Consider the following 19,130-nt stretch of genomic DNA (forward strand, 5'->3'; position numbering starts at 1 on the left):
ACTGCGCAAAAAAGCGCTAAAATAGGCCCCTCCCACTCATATTACAACAGTGGAAAGCCTCAGGAAACTGTTTCTAGGCAAAAATCAAGCCAGCCATGTGGAAAAAACTAGGCCCCAATAAGTTTTATCACCAAAGCATATATAAAAACGATTAAACATGCCAGCAAACGTTTTATATTGCACATTAATCAGAGCAAGCCTGATACTAGTCGCTATTAAATCACTGTATTTAGGCTTAACTTACATTAATCCGGTATCAGCAGCTTTTTTCTATCAAATTCCATCCCTAGAAAAACTTAAACTGCACATACCTTATTGCAGGATAACCTGCACGCCATTCTCCCTCTGAAGTTACCTCACTCCTCAGACATATATGTGAGAACAGCAGTGGATCTTAGTTACTTCTGCTAAGATCATAGAAAAACGCAGGCAGATTCTTCATCTAAATGCTGCCTGAGATAAAATAGTACAACTCCGGTACCATTTAAAAACAATAAACTTTTGATTGAAGAAAAAACTAACTATATTACACCACTTTCCTCTTACTACCTCCAGCTATGTTGAGAGTTTGCAAGAGAATGACTGGATATGGCAGTTAGGGGAGGAGCTATATAGCAGCTCTGCTGTGGGTGATCCTCTTGCAACTTCCTGTTGGGAAGTGGAATATCCCACAAGTAATGGATGATCCGTGGACTGGATACACCTTACAAGAGAAATATGAATATTTACAGGTTTAGAATTCTAGGTGCTATCTGGACATACAGATTAATTTGTAAATTGTGTTACCAAGTCTTTCATGAGAAACAAATAATTTTGCAAGCAAATAAATTAAAAATAGATTTGTAAAGTTTTTCCAGAATCATTAAAATGCTGTAAGTACATTTTTACTAACTTGTGAAGAATGTTGCAGATTTTTAGGAACGAGAAATTAAAAAGGTGAGAATTCCTACAAAAGTTCTTAAGTTAAAGGCACATTAAGCTCGCAAGTTGGTTTCACCTTAAGTGTGACCTTTTTAAGCTTGTAGAAGGGGGATGTCAATAAGTCCCAGGAGAACCAATACATCTGGCAAATCAGTATTAGAATTGCCAATTAACATTCCATGAATATATTGTTAAATAAAAGATGCAGCCTAATAATCAATTTAAAGCATACTTTGCTGCAGGGACCATATTCTGCAATATCTCTAGCTCCTTCTATCCAAAATGTAGTACCACTGGCTAAACAGGTGACCAGCTACACTTAAACAGTATCTGGTTAGGTATACAAATGCAGCTGAGGATGGTGACATGTCAAAAGGACGAGAACAGAAAGTGAAAAAATGAGAAGTATCTAAAGGTCAACATCTTGCTGTGTGCCACACGTCTATAGTTTCTAGATGAACAGGGCACTTGAGGTCCGAAACATCCCAGCTTCATTAGATGTTGGGAATATGAAAATAGTTTGGAGACAGAATTAAAAAATAAGTATATATCTTTTTTTTTTTATCACAAAGCGAAATAAACAGAAGTTGGAGAGACAATAGTAGTGATATTATTTGTTTGGGCAGTAAAAACAGAATTTATGCTTACCTGATAAATTACTTTCTCCGACGGTGTGTCCGGTCCACGGCGTCATCCTTACTTGTGGGATATTCTCTTCCCCAACAGGAAATGGCAAAGAGCCCAGCAAAGCTGGTCACATGATCCCTCCTAGGCTCCGCCTACCCCAGTCATTCGACCGACGTAAAGGAGGAATATTTGCATAGGAGAAACCATATGATACCGTGGTGACTGTAGTTAAAGAAAATAAATTATCAGACCTGATTAAAAAACCAGGGCGGGCCGTGGACCGGACACACCGTTGGAGAAAGTAATTTATCAGGTAAACATAAATTCTGTTTTCTCCAACATAGGTGTGTCCGGTCCACGGCGTCATCCTTACTTGTGGGAACCAATACCAAAGCTTTAGGACACGGATGAAGGGAGGGAGCAAATCAGGTCACCTAAATGGAAGGCACCACGGCTTGCAAAACCTTTCTCCCAAAAATAGCCTCAGAAGAAGCAAAAGTATCAAACTTGTAAAATTTGGTAAAAGTGTGCAGTGAAGACCAAGTCGCTGCCCTACATATCTGATCAACAGAAGCCTCGTTCTTGAAGGCCCATGTGGAAGCCACAGCCCTAGTGGAATGAGCTGTGATTCTTTCAGGAGGCTGTCGTCCGGCAGTCTCATAAGCCAATCTGATGATGCTTTTAATCCAAAAAGAGAGAGAGGTAGAAGTTGCTTTTTGACCTCTCCTTTTACCAGAATAAACAACAAACAAGGAAGATGTTTGTCTAAAATCCTTTGTAGCATCTAAATAGAATTTTAGAGCGCGAACAACATCCAAATTGTGCAACAAACGTTCCTTCTTTGAAACTGAATTCGGACACAAAGAAGGCACGACTATCTCCTGGTTAATGTTTTTGTTAGAAACCACTTTCGGAAGAAAACCAGGTTTAGTACGTAAAACCACCTTATCTGCATGGAACACCAGATAAGGAGGAGAACACTGCAGAGCAGATAATTCTGAAACTCTTCTAGCAGAAGAAATTGCAACCAAAAACAAAACTTTCCAAGATAATAACTTAATATCAACGGAATGTAAGGGTTCAAACGGAACCCCCTGAAGAACTGAAAGAACTAAGTTGAGACTCCAAGGAGGAGTCAAAGGTTTGTAAACAGGCTTGATTCTAACCAGAGCCTGAACAAAGGCTTGAACATCTGGCACAGCTGCCAGTTTTTTGTGAAGTAACACAGACAAAGCAGAAATCTGTCCCTTCAAGGAACTTGCAGATAATCCTTTCTCCAATCCTTCTTGAAGAAAGGATAGAATCTTAGGAATTTTTACCTTGTCCCAAGGGAATCCTTTAGATTCACACCAACAGATATATTTTTTCCATATTTTGTGGTAAATTTTTCTAGTTACAGGCTTTCTGGCCTGAACAAGAGTATCAATAACAGAATCTGAGAACCCTCGTTTTGATAAGATCAAGCGTTCAATCTCCAAGCAGTCAGTTGGAGTGAGACCAGATTCGGATGTTCGAACGGACCTTGAACAAGAAGGTCTCGTCTCAAAGGTAGCTTCCATGGTGGAGCCGATGACATATTTACCAGATCTGCATACCAAGTCCTGCGTGGCCACGCAGGAGCTATCAAGATCACCGATGCCCTCTCCTGATTGATCCTGGCTACCAGCGTGGGGATGAGAGGAAACGGCGGGAATACATAAGCTAGTTTGAAGGTCCAAGGTGCTACTAGTGCATCTACTAGAGTCGCCTTGGGATCCCTGGATCTGGACCCGTAGCAAGGAACCTTGAAGTTCTGACGAGAGGCCATCAGATCCATGTCTGGAATGCCCCACAGTTGAGTAATTTGGGCAAAGATTTCCGGATGGAGTTCCCACTCCCCCGGATGTAATGTCTGACGACTCAGAAAATCCGCTTCCCAATTTTCCACTCCTGGGATGTGGATTGCAGACAGGTGGCAGGAGTGAGTCTCCGCCCATTGAATGATTTTGGTCACTTCTTCCATCGCCAGGGAACTCCTTGTTCCCCCCTGATGGTTGATGTACGCAACAGTCGTCATGTTGTCTGATTGAAACCGTATGAACTTGGCCTTTGCTAGCTGAGGCCAAGCCTTGAGAGCATTGAGTATCGCCCTCAGTTCCAGAATATTTATCGGTAGAAGAGATTCTTCCCGAGACCAAAGACCCTGAGCTTTCAGGGGTCCCCAGACCGCGCCCCAGCCCATCAGACTGGCGTCGGTCGTGACAATGACCCACTCTGGTCTGCGGAAGTTCATCCCTTGTGACAGGTTGTCCAGGGACAGCCACCAACGGAGTGAATCTCTGGTCCTCTGATTTACTTGTATCGTCGGAGACAAGTCTGTATAGTCCCCATTCCACTGACTGAGCATGCACAGTTGTAATGGTCTTAGATGAATGCGCGCAAAAGGAACTATGTCCATTGCCGCTACCATCAAACCTATTACTTCCATGCACTGCGCTATGGAAGGAAGAGGAACGGAATGAAGTATTTGACAAGAGTTTAGAAGTTTTGTTTTTCTGGCCTCTGTCAGAAAAATCCTCATTTCTAAGGAGTCTATTATTGTTCCCAAGAAGGGAACCCTTGTTGACGGAGATAGAGAACTCTTTTCTACGTTCACTTTCCATCCGTGAGATCTGAGAAAGGCCAGGACTATGTCCGTGTGAGCCTTTGCTTGAGGAAGGGACGACGCTTGAATCAGAATGTCGTCCAAGTAAGGTACTACTGCAATGCCCCTTGGTCTTAGCACCGCTAGAAGGGACCCAAGTACCTTTGTGAAAATCCTTGGAGCAGTGGCTAATCCGAAAGGAAGTGCCACGAACTGGTAATGCTTGTCCAGGAATGCGAACCTTAGGAACCGATGATGTTCCTTGTGGATAGGAATATGTAGATACGCATCCTTTAAATCCACCGTGGTCATGAATTGACCTTCCTGGATGGAAGGAAGAATTGTTCGAATGGTTTCCATTTTGAACGATGGAACCTTGAGAAACTTGTTTAGGATCTTGAGATCTAAGATTGGTCTGAACGTTCCCTCTTTTTTGGGAACTACGAACAGATTGGAGTAGAACCCCATCCCTTGTTCTCCTAATGGAACAGGATGAATCACTCCCATTTTTAACAGGTCTTCTACACAATGTAAGAATGCCTGTCTCTATATGTGGTCTGAAGACAATTGAGACCTGTGGAACCTCCCCCTTGGGGGAAGCCCCTTGAATTCCAGAAGATAACCTTGGGAGACTATTTCTAGTGCCCAATGATCCAGAACATCTCTTGCCCAAGCCTGAGCGAAGAGAGAGAGTCTGCCCCCCACCAGATCCGGTCCCGGATCGGGGGCCAACATTTCATGCTGTCTTGGTAGCAGTGGCAGGTTTCTTGGCCTGCTTTCCCTTGTTCCAGCCTGGCTTGGCTTGAGAAGTATTACCCTCTTGCTTAGAGGACGTAGCACTTGGGGCTGGTCCGTTTCTACGAAAGGGACGAAAATTAGGTTTATTTTTGGCCTTGAAAGACCTATCCTGAGGAAGGGCGTGGCCCTTACCCCCAGTGATATCCGAGATAATCTCTTTCAAGTCAGGGCCAAACAGCGTTTTCCCCTTGAAAGGAATGTTAAGCAATTTGTTCTTGGAAGACGCATCCGCTGACCAAGATTTCAACCAAAGCGCTCTGCGCGCCACAATAGCAAACCCAGAATTCTTCGCCGCTAACCTAGCCAATTGCAAAGTGGCGTCTAGGGTGAAAGAATTAGCCAATTTGAGAGCACGGATTCTGTCCATAATCTCCTCATAAGGAGGAGAATCACTAGTGATCGCCTTTTCTAGCTCATCGAACCAGAAACACGCGGCTGTAGTGACAGGGACAATGCATGAAATTGGTTGTAGAAGGTAACCTTGCTGAACAAACATCTTTTTAAGCAAACCTTCTAATTTTTTATCCATAGGATCTTTGAAAGCACAACTATCTTCTATGGGTATAGTGGTGCGTTTGTTTAAAGTAGAAACCGCCCCCTCGACCTTGGGGACTGTCTGCCATAAGTCCTTTCTGGGGTCGACCATAGGAAACAATTTTTTAAATATGGGGGGAGGGACGAAAGGTATACCGGGCCTTTCCCATTCTTTATTTACAATGTCCGCCACCCGCTTGGGTATAGGAAAAGCTTCTGGGGGCCCCGGGACCTCTAGGAACTTGTCCATTTTACATAGTTTCTCTGGGATGATCAAATTCTCACAATCATCCAGAGTGGATAACACCTCCTTAAGCAGAGCGCGGAGATGTTCCAACTTAAATTTAAATGTAATCACATCAGGTTCAGCTTGTTGAGAAATTTTCCCTGAATCTGAAATTTCTCCCTCAGACAAAACCTCCCTGGCCCCCTCAGACTGGTGTAGGGGCACTTCAGAACCAATATCATCAGCGTCCTCATGCTCTTCAGTATTTTCTAAAACAGAGCAGTCGCGCTTACGCTGATAAGTGGGCATTTTGGCTAAAATGTTTTTGATAGAATTATCCATTACAGCCGTTAATTGTTGCATAGTAAGGAGTATTGGCGCGCTAGATGTACTAGGGGCCTCCTGAGTGGGCAAGACTGGTGTAGACGAAGGAGGAGATGATGCAGTACCATGCTTACTCCCCTCACTTGAGGAATCATCTTGGGCATCATTTTCTCTAAATTTTGTGTCACATAAATCACATCTATTTAAATGAGAAGGAACCTTGGCTTCCCCACATTCAGAACACAGTCTATCTGGTAGTTCAGACATGTTAAACAGGCATAAACTTGATAACAAAGTACAAAAAACGTTTTAAAATAAAACCGTTACTGTCACTTTAAATTTTAAACTGAACACACTTTATTACTGCAATTGCGAAAAAGTATGAAGGAATTGTTCAAAATTCACCAAAATTTCACCACAGTGTCTTAAAGCCTTAAAAGTATTGCACACCAAATTTGGAAGCTTTAACCCTTAAAATAACGGAACCGGAGCCGTTTTTATCTTTAACCCCTTTACAGTCCCTGGTATCTGCTTTGCTGAGACCCAACCAAGCCCAAAGGGGAATACGATACCAAATGACGCCTTCAGAAAGTCTTTTCTATGTATCAGAGCTCCTCACACATGCGACTGCATGTCATGCTTCTCAAAAACAAGTGCGCAATACCGGCGCGAAAATGAGGCTCTGCCTATGATTAGGGAAAGCCCCTAGAGAATAAGGTGTCCAAAACAGTGCCTGCCGATATTATTTTACAAAATACCCAGATTAAAATGATTCCTCAAGGCTAAATATGTTTATATATGAATCGATTTAGCCCAGAAAATGTCTACAGTCTTAAAAAGCCCTTGTGAAGCCCTTATTTACTGTCTGTAATAAAAATGGCTTACCGGATCCCATAGGGAAAATGACAGCTTCCAGCATTACATCGTCTTGTTAGAATGTGTCATACCTCAAGCAGCAAAAGTCTGCTCACTGTTCCCCCAACTGAAGTTAATTCCTCTCAACAGTCCTGTGTGGAACAGCCATCGATTTTAGTAACGGTTGCTAAAATCATTTTCCTCTTACAAACAGAAATCTTCATCTCTTTTCTGTTTCAGAGTAAATAGTACATACCAGCACTATTTTAAAATAACAAACTCTTGATTGAATAATAAAAACTACAGTTAAACACTAAAAAACTCTAAGCCATCTCCGTGGAGATGTTGCCTGTACAACGGCAAAGAGAATGACTGGGGTAGGCGGAGCCTAGGAGGGATCATGTGACCAGCTTTGCTGGGCTCTTTGCCATTTCCTGTTGGGGAAGAGAATATCCCACAAGTAAGGATGACGCCGTGGACCGGACACACCTATGTTGGAGAAATAAATGTTTTAGTCACCTGTGCATGTCAAGCTGATATAGGAAGCATTGGGTTAGAAAACATATTACATGATGCATTTAGACAATGTAAACAATGGCATAAAAGTTTAATCAGGACTCACTACAAAGCTGCTCAATAGTAGCCCACTGTTCAGCTTTCTTCCATGTGTGAGCAAGTTCTTCATTCTTGGTTCTTACCGCATCCAGCAGTAGACTGATACTGTCCTGCAGAGAGCAGACAACATTGTCACACAAATACAGAGACAACGAGCTACATTCCCAGAAAAACCTATAAACAAGACTTTTGTTTTCTGCAAGGGACAATAAAGTAAAAATTTAATTTTCATGATTCAGATAGCATGCAATTTTAAACAATTTTCTAAATTACTTCTATTAGGTAATTTGCTTTTATTTCTTGGTATCCTTTGTTGGAAAGCATAACTAGGTAGGCACAGGAGTAGCAATGCACTACTGGGAGCTGCTGATTGGTGGCCGCACATATATGCCTCTTGTCACTGGTTCCTGATGTGTTCACCTAGCTCTCAGTAGTGCATTGCTGGCCAAATTTGATAAAAGAAGTAGATTGCAAAGTAATTTAAAATTGTATGCTCTATCTGAATAATGAAAGAAAATGTTTTGTTTCATGTCCCTTTAAGAGGGCATTCCAGCCAAAACTGCACACAAGCACAGTTCAGGTTTGAATGGAAGCACTTTTGCCATATAGATGTATTAGCAAATATGCTTCTATTAAAAGCTATAGCTGTTTTAAGGGTGTACTTTAAAATGCTGGTGCACAGAGCATACTTAACGTAGCACTTGCTCAGAGAACATCAAAGTGCTTGAATCATCTGGTAATGACTCAAAAACATGACAATAGCATGATACAAGCCCCACTGGTTCTCTGAGCCGCTGCAGTATTTAAAATGCTGGTGCACTGAGAATATCTAGCTGTGCTTCACATGCACATGCAGAGAAAAATGGTGAACTTTTACAAGAAGCATTTTTGGCAATATGTATATTGTAAATATATTTCTATCTAATAATGTAATTCATCTATGTGCATTTCAGGTTTGACTGGAATGTTGCTTTAAATGTTAAAACCAATTAAAATGCTACCAGAATTACAGCTGCTGCAACCTTGGTTTCTATAAATCACCCTCCATAATTTTTATTTTCTTTTTGTTCTTCACCAGTCTTCTGTGAAACCCTAGTAACACAAAACACACTGCAATAATTTGACATTACACTTTGGCAAACATTCAACAAAGCACCATCACAGCACCCAATATGTAGAAGAAAATCTATGGCATTTATGACATTATGGAAGAATGAACAAAAATCTATTTCAGTACAATTATTACCTCTATTTATGACTCATGGTTTGTAGGGAATGGTCTCACCCAAACCTCCCCCCTCAAAGGGAATGGAAAAAAAATATTTAGAAACCATTCTTTGGGGTAACCAGATGTGTGTGAAGAAAAACGGCCTTTCTATGCATAAGACCTGGAACATTAACAGGCATCACAATATGGTAGACCTATTCCACAAAAAAAAATACATCACATCTCTCTATGAATTCCTTCAGTTAGCTGATATACAGTATGCACAATTAGAATCTGGACATGATGAAATTTTAGAATGTTATACTGAGTTGACTAACAAAAACTACTGAGATGGGCTTTCAGAACGCCTCCCTTTACACCAGGAAGGACAACCATGTAAAGTGATATTTATGGATTATCAAGAAAATAGTAGTGAGAATAGTGAATTCTCATATACTAAAAGCTTAGGTGCAAAGGCCACATGAGGAACTTGGGAAAATTAACCAACTATGGCTCCTAATGACTTCAGTCAGTCACTGACTCATTCAAGAACCCATTTACCAGAAAACCATCCAGATAAAAGAGGGCCATCAAGACTGACTTATCAGTAGCCCCTTTAAGAGGGATTGAAACAGGAAACCCAGAACTTCAAAACTATGCCTCCTCGGGTAAAAGGCACCATCATATACTCCAGAACGTCCTATGTTCCAAAGCCTAGAGATTGGGCGAGTACAAGTTACAGAAGACAAAGGATTGTAAATCCTTATATAGATCCTCAGGTCATAATTTTTCTGCTATAATGAAAGTAAACATTGATAATACTTGGTGATTTATAGCCCTTTGTATTAAGCATTTATGTTTAAGACAGACTCCAGTTTCTCATTTCAATAGATCACCAGTTAATTTCAAAATAGTTGCATCTATCTTAGGTGTATGATTTATATAGTAAGCAATATCAGATGATATAGAATATAATATTGATATTTTATCAAGAATGCTTAATTGCTTTTCAGTTCTTATCCAACTTCTTCTGATATGGATGTGATGTGGTGTAAGACAGAGAGGCATACAAGTCATTTTAAGTGGGTGTAGAAGGCACCAAAATGTATCTAACATTTATCTTCAGAAATGTTAACGTTAATATTTTAGGGTCTGTTTGGCTAGTAGCACCAGGACCTTTATCAACAGCAAACATAATGGTATGCACTGTTGCCAAGTCACGTTTGGACTTTATAGCTAAATCTTGGTCATATATATGATCATCATGCTCATGAGCTTGATATAATTGGTTTATAATGTATTGTCGTGTAAAGCCTCTTTATTACATACTGCAAGAAGCCATTTTCATAGCTTACAGATTCTTACAGGAAGTGAAACTAGATAGAAAAATGGTATACTGTATTAAAATGCATTTTCATTATTACTATATAATCAATTATAATTTTTATCAGCTTAACACCACCCCCCCAATCATATATAATCACTGCCTTTTCTTTGTTTGTACTTTGGTATTAAAAGTAGGGCAAACATGCAAGTCCACATAGACCGGTACAAGTTGAACGACCCAATTCAGGTGCAAAACATAATTCAGACCACACCAAAGCAGTGCATGACCAAATGTGCAAACAAACCAAAAATCTTGCATCTCTTCATCTTAACGTGCCACTGTAACTCTAGTGAAACCTTTAGTTCTAGTATGGACAAGCACTTACCCAGGTTCACTGGGCTACCCACTTCCTGAGCCGATATACCTCTAATAAGGAGCTATAAAAACTGGAAGATGTTAAGAAAAACATTGCACTGTTGTGTAAAATCTAGAGGTTTATAACATTAGTAACTATAAAAAAAAAAAATTCATTATTTATTAGGCAGGAAAAAAACATAATTTATGTAAGAACTTACCTGATAAATTCATTTCTTTCATATTAGCAAGAGTCCATGAGCTAGTGACGTATGGGATATACATTCCAACCAGGAGGGGCAAAGTTTCCCAAACCTCAAAATGCCTACAAATACACCCCTCACCACACCCACAAATCAGTTTAACGAATAGCCAAGAAGTGGGGTGATAAGAAAAAAGTGCGAAAGCATAAAAAATAAGGAATTGGAATAATTGTGCTTTATACAAAAAAATCATAACCACCACAAAAAAGGGTGGGCCTCATGGACTCTTGCTAATATGAAAGAAATGAATTTATCAGGTAAGTTCTTACATAAATTATGTTTTCTTTCATGTAATTAGCAAGAGTCCATGAGCTAGTGACGTATGGGATAATGACTACCCAAGATGTGGATCTTTCCACGCAAGAGTCACTAGAGAGGGATGGATAAAATAAAGACAGCCAATTCCGCTGAAAAAATAATCCACACCCAAAATAAAGTTTAAATTTTATAATGAAAAAAACTGAAAACATAAGCAGAAGATTAAAACTGAAACAGCTGCCTGAAGTACTTTTCTACCAAAAACAGCTTCAGAAGAAGAAAACACATCAAAATGGTAGAATTTAGTAAAAGTATGCAAAGAAGACCAAGTTGCTGCTTTGCAAATCTGATCAACCGAAGCTTCATTCCTAAACGCCCAGGAAGTAGAAACTGACCTAGTAGAATGAGCTGTAATCCTTTGAGGCGGAGTTTTACCCGACATAAGCATGATGAATTAAAGATTTCAACCAAGATACCAAAGAAATGGCAGAGGCCTTCTGACCTTTCCTAGAACCGGAAAAGATAACAAATAGACTAGAAGTCTTTCGGAAATTCTTAGTGGCTTCAACATAATATTTCAAAGCTCAAACTACATCCAAAGAATGCAATGATTTCTCCTTAGAATTCTTAGGATTAGGACATAATGAAGGAACCACAATTTCTCTACTAATGTTGTTGGAATTCACAACCTTAGGTAAAAATTCAAAAGAAGTTCGCAACACCGCCTTATCCTGGTGAAAAATCAGAAAAGGAGACTCACAAGAAAGAGCAGATAATTCAGAAACTCTTCTGGCAGAAGAGATGGCCAAAAGGAACAAAACTTTCCAAGAAAGTAATTTAATGTCCAATGAATGCATAGGTTCAAACGGAGGAGCTTGAAGAGCCCCCAGAACCAAATTCAAACTCCAAGGAGGAGAAATTGACTTAACAGGTTTTATACGAACCAAAGCTTGTACAAAACAATGAATATCAGGAAGATTAGCAATCTTTCTGTGAAAAAGAACAGAAAGAGCAGAGATTTGTCCTTTCAAGGAACTTGCAGACAAACCTTTATCCAAACCATCCTGAAGAAACTGTAAAATTCTCGGAATTCTAAAAGAATGCCAGGAAAAATGATGAGAAAGACACCAAGAAATATAAGTCTTCCAGACTCTATAATATATCTCCCTAGATACAGATTTACGAGCCTGTAACATAGTATTAATCACAGAGTCAGAGAAACCTCTTTGACTAAGAATCAAGCGTTCAATCTCCATACCTTTAAATTTAAGGATTTGAGATCCTGATGGAAAAAAGGACCTTGTGACAGAAGGTCTGGTCTTAACGGAAGAGTCCACGGTTGGCAAGAGGCCATCCGGACAAGATCCGCATACCAAAACCTGTGAGGCCATTCTGGAGCTACCAGCAGAACAAACTAGCATTCCTTCAGAATCTTGGAGATCACTCTTGGAAGAAGAACTAGAGGCGGAAAGATAGAAGCAGGATGATACTTCCAAGTAAGTGACAATGCATCCACTGCTTCCGCTTGAGGATCCCTGGATCTGGACAGATACCTGGGAAGTTTCTTGTTTAGATGAGAGGCCATCAGATCTATTTCTGGAAGTCCCCACATTTGAACAATCTGAAGAAATACCTCTGGGTGAAGAGACCATTCGCCCGGATGCAACGTTTGGCGACTGAGATAATCCGCTTCCCAATTGTCTATACCTGGGATATGAACCGCAGAAATTAGACAGGAGCTGGATTCCGCCCAAACCAGAATTCGAGATACTTCTTTCATAGCCAGAGGGCTGTGAGTCCCTCCTTGATGATTGATGTATGCCACAGATGTGACATTGTCTGTCTGAAAACAAATGAACGATTCTCTCTTTAGAAGAGGCCAAGACTGAAGAGCTCTGAAAATTGCACGGAGTACCAAAATATTGATCGGTAATCTCACCTCCTGAGATTCCCAAACCCCTTGTGCCGTCAGAGACCCCCACACAGCTCCCCAACCTGTAAGACTTGCATCTGTTGAGATTACAGTCCAGGTCGGAAGAACAAAAGAAGCCCCCTGAACTAAACGATGGTGATCTGTCCACCACGTCAGAGAGTGTCGTACAATCGGTTTTAAAGATATTAATTGAGATATCTTTGTGTAATCCCTGCACCACTGGTTCAGCATACAGAGCTGAAGAGGTTGCATGTGAAAACGAGCAAAGGGGATCGCGTCCGATGCAGCAGTCATAAGACCTAGAATTTCCATGCATAAGGCTACCGAAGGGAATGATTGTGACTGAAGGTTTTCGACAAGCTGATATCAATTTTAGACGTCTCTTGTCTGTCAAAGATAGAGTCAATCTATCTGGAAACCCAAAAAGGTTACCCTTGTCTGAGGAATCAATGAACTTTTTAGTAAATTGATCCTCCAACCATGATCTTGAAGAAACAACACAAGTCGATTCGTATGAGATTCTGCTAAATGTGAAGACTGAGCAAGTACCAAGATATCGTCCAAATAAGGAAATACCACAATACCCTGTTTTCTGATTACAGACAGAAGGGCACCGAGAACCTTTGTAAAAATTCTTGGAGCTGTTGCTAGGCCAAATGGCAGAGCCACAAACTGGTAATGCTTGTCTAGGAACGAGAATCTCAGAAACTGATACTGATCTGGATGAATCGGAATATGCAGATATGCATCCTGTAAATCTATTGTAGACATATAATGCCCTTGCTGAACAAAAGGCAGGATAGTCCTTACAGTTACCATTTTGAATGTTGGTATCCTTACATAACGAATCAATATTTTTAGATCCAGAACTGGTCTGAAGGAATTCTCCTTCTTTGGTACAATGAAGAGATTTGAATAAAACCCCATCCCCTGTTCCAGAACTGGAACTGGCATAATTACTCCAGCCAACTCTAGATCTGAAACACATTTCAGAAATGCTTGAGCCTTCGCTGGATTTACTGGGACACGGGAAAGAAAAAATCTCTTTGCAGGAGGCCTTATCTTGAAGCCAATTCTGTACCCTTCTGAAACAATATTCTGAATCCAAAGATTGTGAACGGAATTGATCCAAATTCCTTTGAAAAAACGTAATCTGCCCCCTACCAGCTGATCTGGAATGAGGGCCGCACCTTCATGTGGACTTAGGAGCTGGCTTTGATTTTCTAAAAGGCTTGGATTTATTCCAGACTGGAGATGGTTTCCAAACTGATACCGCTCCTGAGGATGAAGGATCAGGCTTTTGTTCCTTGTTGTGATGAAAGGAACGAAAACGATTATTAGACCTAAATTTACCTTTAGATTTTTTATCCTGTGGTAAAAAAGTTCCTTTCCCTCCAGTAACAGTTGAGATAATAGAATCCAACTGAGAACCAAATAATTTATTACCCTGGAAAGAAAGGGAAAGCAGAGTAGACTTAGACATATCAGCATTCCAAGTTTTAAGCCATAAAGCTCTTCTAGCTAAAATAGCTAGAGACATATACCTGACATCAAACCTAATGATATCAAAGATGGCATCACAAATATAATTATTAGCATGTTGAAGAAGAATAATAATGCTATGAGAATTCTGATCTGTTACTTGTTGCGCTAAAGCTTCCAACCAAAAAGTTGAAGCTGCAGCAACATCAGCCAAAGATATAGCAGGTCTAAGAAGATTACCTGAACACAAGTAAGCTTTTCTTATAAAGGATTCAATTTTCCTATCTAAAGGATCCTTAAAGGAAGTACCATCTGCCGTAGGAATGGTAGTACGCTTAGCAAGAGTAGAGACAGCCCCATCAACCTTAGGGATTTTGTCCCAAAATTCTAATCTGTCAGATGGCACAGGATATAACATAATTTATGTAAAAACTTACCTGATAAATTCATTTCTTTCATATTAGCAACAGTCCATGAGCTAGTGATGTATGGGATATACATTCCTACCAGGAGGGGCAAAGTTTCCCAAACCTCAAAATGCCTATAAATAAACCCCTCACCACACCCACAAATCAGTTTAACGAATAGCCAAGAAGTGGGGTGATAAGAAAAAGTGCGAAAGCATAAAAAATAAGGAATTGGAATAATTGTGCTTTATACAAAAAAATCATAACCACCACAAAAAAGGGCGGGCCTCATGGACTCTTGCTAATATGAAAGAAATTAATTTATCAGGTAAGTTCTTACATAAATTATGTTTTCTTTCATGTAATTAGCAAGAGTCCATGAGCTAGTGACGTATGGGATAATGACTACCCAAGATGTGGATCTTCCACGCAAGAGTCACTAGAGAGGGAGGGATAAAATAAAGACAGCCAATTCCGCTGAAAATAATCCACACCCAAAATAATTTTAAAAATATAAGCAGAAGATTCAAACTGAAACAGCTGCCTGAAGTACTTTTCTACCAAAAACAGCTTCAGAAGAAGAAAACACATCAAAATGGTAGAATTTAGTAAAAGTATGCAAAGAAGACCAAGTTGCAGCTTTGCAAATCTGATCAACCGAAGCTTCATTCTTAAATGCCCAGGAAGTAGAGACTGACCTAGTAGAATGAGCTGTAATCCTTTGAGGCAGAGTTTTGCCCGACTCAACATAAGCATGATGAATCAAAGATTTCAACCAAGATGCCAAAGAAATGGCAGAAGCTTTCTGGCCTTTTCTAGAACCGGAAAAGATGACAAATAGACTAGAAGTCTTTCGGAAAGTCTTAGTAACTTCAACATAATATTTCAAAGCTCTAACAACATCCAAAGAATGCAATGATTTCTCCTTAGAATTCTTAGGATTAGGGCATAATGAAGGAACCACAATTTCTCTACTAATGTTGTTGGAATTCACAACCTTAGGTAAAAATTTAAAAGAAGTTCGCAACACCGCCTTATCCTGATAAAAAAATCAGAAAAGGAGACTCACAAGAAAGAGCAGAAGAGATGGCCAAAAGGAACAAAAAACTTTCCAAGAAAGTAATTTAATGTCCAATGAATGCATAGGTTCAAACGGAGGAGCTTGAAGAGCCCCCAGAACCAAATTCAAACTCCAAGGAGGAGAAATTGACTTAATGACAGGTTTTATACGAACCAAGGCTTGTACAAAACAATGAATATCAGGAAGATTAGCAATCTTTCTGTGAAAAAGAGCAGAGATTTGAACTTTCAAGGAACTTGCTGACAAACCTTTATCTAAACCATCCTGAAGAAACTGTAAAATTCTCGGAATTCTAAAAGAATGCCAGGAAAAATGATGAGAAAGACACCAAGAAATATAAGTCTTCCAGACTCTATAATATATCTCTCTAGATACAGATTTACGAGCCTGTAACATAGTATTAATCACAGAGTCAGAGAAACCTCTTTGACCAAGAATCAAGCGTTCAATCTCCATACCTTTAAATTTAAGGATTTGAGATCCTGATGGAAAAAAGGACCTTGCGACAGAAGGTCTGGTCTTAACGGAAGAGTCCACGGTTGGCAAGAGGCCATCCGGACAAGATCCGCATACCAAAACCTGTGAGGCCATGCTGGAGCTACCAGCAGAACAAACGAGCATTCCTTCAGAATCTTGGAGATTACTCTTGGAAGAAGAACTAGAGGCGGAAAGATATAGGCAGGATGATACTTCCAAGGAAGTGATAATGCATCCACTGCCTCCGCCTGAGGATCCCGGGATCTGGACAGATACCTGGGAAGTTTCTTGTTTAGATGAGAAGCCATCAGATCTATTTCTGGAAGTTCCCACATTTGAACAATCTGAAGAAATACCTCTGGGTGAAGAGACCATTCGCCCAAGAAGAATAATAATGTTATGAGAATCATGATCTGTTACTTGTTGCGCTAAAGTTTCCAACCAAAAAGTTGAAGCTGCAGCAACATCCGCCAAAGATATAGCAGGTCTAAGAAGATTACCTGAACACAAATAAGCTTTTCTTAGAAAGGATTCAATTTTCCTATCTAAAGGATCCTTAAAGGAAGTACCATCTGCCGTAGGAATAGTAGTACGTTTAGCAAGGGTAGAGATAGCCCCATCAACTTTAGGGATTTTGTCCCAAAACTCTAATCTGTCAGACGGCACAGGATATAAATGCTTAAAACGTTTAGAAGGAGTAAATGAATTACCCAAATTATTCCATTCCCTGGAAATTACTTCAGAAATAGCACCAGGAACAGGAAAAACTTCTGGAATAACTACAGGAGATTTAAAGACCTTGTCTAAACGTTTAGATTTAGTATCAAGAGGACCAGAATCCTCAATTTCTAATGCAATTAGGACTTCTTTAAGTAAAGAACGAATAAATTCCATTTTAAATAAATATGAAGATTTATCAGCATCAACCTCTGAAACAGAATCCTCTGAACCAGAAGAATCATTAGAATCAGAATGATGATGTTCATTTAAAAATTCATCTGGATAAAGAGAAGTTTTAAAAGACTTTTTATGTTTACTAGAAGGAGGAATAACAGACATAGCCTTCTTAATGGATTCAGAAACAAAATCTCTTATGTTATCAGGAACACTCTGAACATTAGATGTTGATGGAACTGCAACAGGTAATGGTGTTTTACTAAAGGAAATATTTTCTGCATTAACAAGTTTGTCATGACATTTAATACAAACAACAGCTGGAGGAACAGCTACCAAAAGTTTACAGCAGATACACTTAGCTTTGGTAGTTCCAGCACCAGGCAGCGATTTTCCTGAAGTATCTTCTGACTCAGATGCAACATGAGACATCTTGCAATATGTAAGAGAAAAAACAACATATAAAGCAAAATTGATCAAATTCCTTAAATGACAGTTTCAGGAATGGGAAAAAATGCCAAAGAACAAGCTTCTAGCAACCAGAAGCAATGAAAAATGAGACTTAAATAATGTGGAGACAAAAGCGACGCCCATATTTTTTTAGCGCCAAATAAAACGCCCACATTGTTTGGCGCCTAAATGCTTTTGGCGCCAAAAAGGACGCCACATCCGGAACGCCGACATTTTTGGCGCAAAAGAACGTCAAAAAATGACGCAACTTCCGGCGACATGCATGACGCCGGAAACAGAAAAGATTTTTTGTGCCAAAAAAGTCTGCGCCAAGAATGACGCAATAAAATGAAGCATTTTCAGCCCCCGCGAGCCTAACAGCCCACAGGGAAAAAGTCAAATTTTTTAAGGTAAGAAAAAATGATTGATTCAAATGCATTATCCCAAATATGAAACTGACTGTCTGAAAATAAGGAATGTTGAACATCCTGAGTCAAGGCAAATAAATGTTTGAATACATATATTTAGAACTTTATAAAAAAGCGCCCAACCATAGCTTAGAGTGTCACAGAAAATAAGACTTACTTACCCCAGGACACTCGTCTACATGTTGTAGAAAGCCAAACCAGTACTGAAACGAAAATCAGCAGAGGTAATGGTATATATATATATATATATATATATATATATAAGAGTACATCGTCGATCTGAAAAGGGAGGTAAGAGATGAATCTCTACGACCGATAACAGAGAACCTATGAAATAGACCCCGTAGAAGGAGATCATTGCATTCAAATAGGCAATACTCTCCTCACATCCGTCTGACATTCACTGCACGCTGAGAGGAAAACCGGGCTCCAACCTGCTGCGGAGCGCATATCAACGTAGAATCTAGCACAAACTTACTTCACCACCTCCATAGGAGGCAAAGTTTGGGATTTTGAGGTTTGGGAAACTTTGCCCCTCCTGGTAGGAATGTATATCCCATACGTCACTAGCTCATGGACTCTTGCTAATTACATGAAAGAAACAAAATTTATGCATACCTGATAAATTTATTTCTTGACACGATGAGTCCACGGATCATCTAATTACTAATGGGATATATCACTCCTGCCCAGCAGGAGGTGGCAAAGAGCACCACAGCAAAGCTGTTAAATATCACCTCCCTTCCCTCCCACCCCAGTCATTCGACCGAAGTAAAGAGAGAGAAAGGAAGTAACAAGGTGCAGAGGTGTCTGAAGTTTATAACATACTAACACCCTTTCTAAAGAACAGGGCGGGCCGTGGACTCATCGTGTGAATAAATAAATGTATCAGGTAAGCATAAATTTTGTTTTATTTCTAATGACACGATGAGTCCTCGGATCATCTAATTACTAATGGGAATCAATACCCAAGCTAGAGTACACAGATGATAAGGGAGGGACAAGACAGGGAACCTAAATGGAAGGCACCACTGTTTGAAGAACCT

The 19,130-nt window shown here is 39.9% G+C and overlaps 1 protein-coding gene across 1 annotated transcript in view; it reads right to left on the reverse strand.

The window, feature by feature from the left end:
• Positions 1-19,130, reverse strand: part of NPLOC4 (NPL4 homolog, ubiquitin recognition factor) — a gene marked incomplete in the record, with an annotated part of 180,935 nt that overhangs the window by 13,684 nt on the left and 148,121 nt on the right. Inside the window, 1 exon segment of the mRNA XM_053706905.1 lies at positions 7,531-7,633. Within this exon segment, the coding sequence (XP_053562880.1) occupies positions 7,531-7,633 (103 nt within the window).

Source organism: Bombina bombina, chromosome 1 (genome assembly GCF_027579735.1).
Source record: "Bombina bombina isolate aBomBom1 chromosome 1, aBomBom1.pri, whole genome shotgun sequence".
In the NCBI taxonomy this organism is placed as follows: Eukaryota; Metazoa; Chordata; class Amphibia; order Anura; family Bombinatoridae; genus Bombina; species Bombina bombina.